The 2,453-nt window shown below is 36.2% G+C and overlaps 1 protein-coding gene across 1 annotated transcript; it reads right to left on the bottom strand.

Moving 5' to 3' along the window:
• Positions 1–486: 486 nt before the first annotated feature.
• LOC131019608 (uncharacterized) lies at positions 487–1,790 on the bottom strand. Its single transcript, XM_057948194.1, has one exon. It carries the CDS (start codon positions 1,479–1,481, stop codon positions 690–692), a length of 792 nt encoding a protein of 263 aa, XP_057804177.1. The 5' UTR covers positions 1,482–1,790; the 3' UTR covers positions 487–689.
• Between the last annotated feature and the right edge of the window lie 663 nt (positions 1,791–2,453).

Genomic DNA, 2,453 nt, shown 5'->3' with positions numbered 1-2,453 from the left:
TTGAATATTTTTACGATCAATAATAGAATTTATTCAATATCATATAAAACAAAAATATTTAAATAATAAAATAATCAAAGTTTTAGAAATATTCAAAAATTCAATGTATCTAAATAGAAAAGAGATTGATTTGGTTCATTGTTTTTATCTATTAAAAATAGTTGAGCAAAATAAACGTTCATTTAATATCAAACACTTTTTTCACTATTAATACACTCAATAATTTTTTATTAAAATTTATGTTAAAAATTCTGTGCATATATTTAGGGATAGGAGAAAGCATAAAAAAACCAAACTAATTAAAAATACATTTTTCGATACATTTTTTTTAATTTATATAGAATTAGAATTAAATTGAAAGTCTGTTCATTTAAATGTAATTGCTTCTTAATATATTCCTAAAGCTGTATTCTTTAAAATTAAACTTAGATAAAATAAGATAATGAGATTTTGATCAAGAGAAGAGCAAGAACAAGAAGAATCACCTGACTCAAACATTCATATATATCCTTCTTTAGCAATAGAAATTTAGAATTCCACCTTGTTGATACAACAACCGTGTAAAAATTTGAAAGAATTGAAGATCATCAACGTCGAAGAAAAAGGCCTTGTCCGTAATCACAAAAGAATCAGAAATTTTGAAAAATAAATAAATTGAAAAATCAAAATCGAAAGAGAGAATTAAATTTTCAATTCCTATTCTTCCTAAACACCACCTCCGTATCCAATCCAAATCCATCAATGCTTCTCACCTCAATCAGCTCCGAATTTTTGAACATCTCCTCCAACGGCTTCACGCTGTACAAATCGTTGGCGGAATACTTATCCGCCCGCCGCGAAAGCAGCACGTGCAGCACGCACACGCCGCCGCGCCTCAGCGTGCGCTCGATCTCGCCGACGAATCGCCATGGGTAGAGCGCGTGGTCGAACACGTTCGAGAATTCGAAATCGAATTGGCCGTCGCCGAACGGCTGGTGGTGGAAATCGCCTTTAATCACGAGGGGCGGGTAGGGCACCAGATCGATCCCCACCGAATCCTCCACGCCGACCCGCTTCAGCGCGGCGACCTCCTGTCCGACCCGGGCGCCGATGCAGAGGGATCTGGAGGCGTTAGAGAGGAGGTCGCGGCGCTTGAGATCGGCGAAGAATTGGGCGAATTTGTCGACCTTGCGGTCCCAATCGCGGGTGGTCCATATCTCGCGGAGCTTGGGGTTGAGGGTTTTGTTGAGCTGGCGCTGGAGGTAGCCGTCGTAGGAGGAGTAGCCGGGGCGGATCTTGAGATCGGAGGGGAGGGCGGCGTCCGGTGGGGGCTGGGGTGGGCGGGTGGTTTGGAGAGAGAGGAAGGCGAAGAGGGAGAGAGAGAGGAGGATGAAGAGGATGAAAGGTTTGAGGATGATGAAGCTTAGTTTTTGAAAATCCGTTTTCATGTCTGCATTAGTGATTGCTGGATTTCGATTTTGAGTGGTTTTCTGCTTCTGCATGCAATTCTCAATACAAATATGCGTTTATATGGAAAATCTCTGTGGTTTTTCTTTTTTGTGTGTGTATTTTGCGTGTCTGTGTGAAAACTCTATATTTGTTATCACAGTGTGTGTGTGTGTGAGAGAGAGAGAGAGAGAGTAACTGTGTGTGTGTGGAAGTGGGGAGAAGACGGAGAGGAATACATGGAATTAAGAAAAACGGGTAAGGTATGAAACTAGAATAGGGCAAATAAAAAAAAGTGATAGAAATGGGCCCGATTGCAATTGCGTGAAGAATCGTATATACTAGTGGTGTATTATTTTACAAGCTTCTCGAATTTCAGGAGAAGTTCAGTTTAAATCTTTTTTAAGTTAGTAAACGCGTCCAGCTCCAATCTGAATTATAATTTGATTTGAGAAGAATTTATTCTTGAGGATTACTTTAGATAAATTAAACATAAGTTAAACTTTTATTCAATAAAATAGATTTTTTGAAACTTTAAATTAATTTAAATTTATTTGATTTTATATTCCATTAAAAAATAAAATTAGATCAAATTTAGTATACAAAATTAATATTCAATTATATACAATAAGCGATTTGAATTAAATTTACTAATTTTATAATCAAAAGTACCCAAATTGTACCAAGATTTAAGAGAAAAGGGATAAATAAAGTAAGTCCATGGGTTGAGGATTTTGACTTTGTAGAGTATTATTTCTAATCGATTCCACATGGAAGCAAACTTTAAAAAATCATTAACAAAAGGCTAAAATCATTTATGTAATTAGGTTGAATCATATAGAGCAAACACAATTATTATTCAAGATTAAGAAAGTCTTCACATGGCATACAACATGATTTTATGCAGCCAGCTGTATACACAACTTGCCACCTCTTTTAATGCCCATTTTCTTCAATTAAATCCTATTACTAAATTTTCCTTTTATTGTTGGGTGGGGTTGGGAGGTGAATAATTTAATTTTTCATGT

This window comes from Salvia miltiorrhiza, chromosome 4 (genome assembly GCF_028751815.1).
Source record: "Salvia miltiorrhiza cultivar Shanhuang (shh) chromosome 4, IMPLAD_Smil_shh, whole genome shotgun sequence".
In the NCBI taxonomy this organism is placed as follows: domain Eukaryota; kingdom Viridiplantae; phylum Streptophyta; class Magnoliopsida; order Lamiales; family Lamiaceae; genus Salvia; species Salvia miltiorrhiza.
This window is presented reverse-complemented; position numbering and strand designations above follow the sequence as displayed.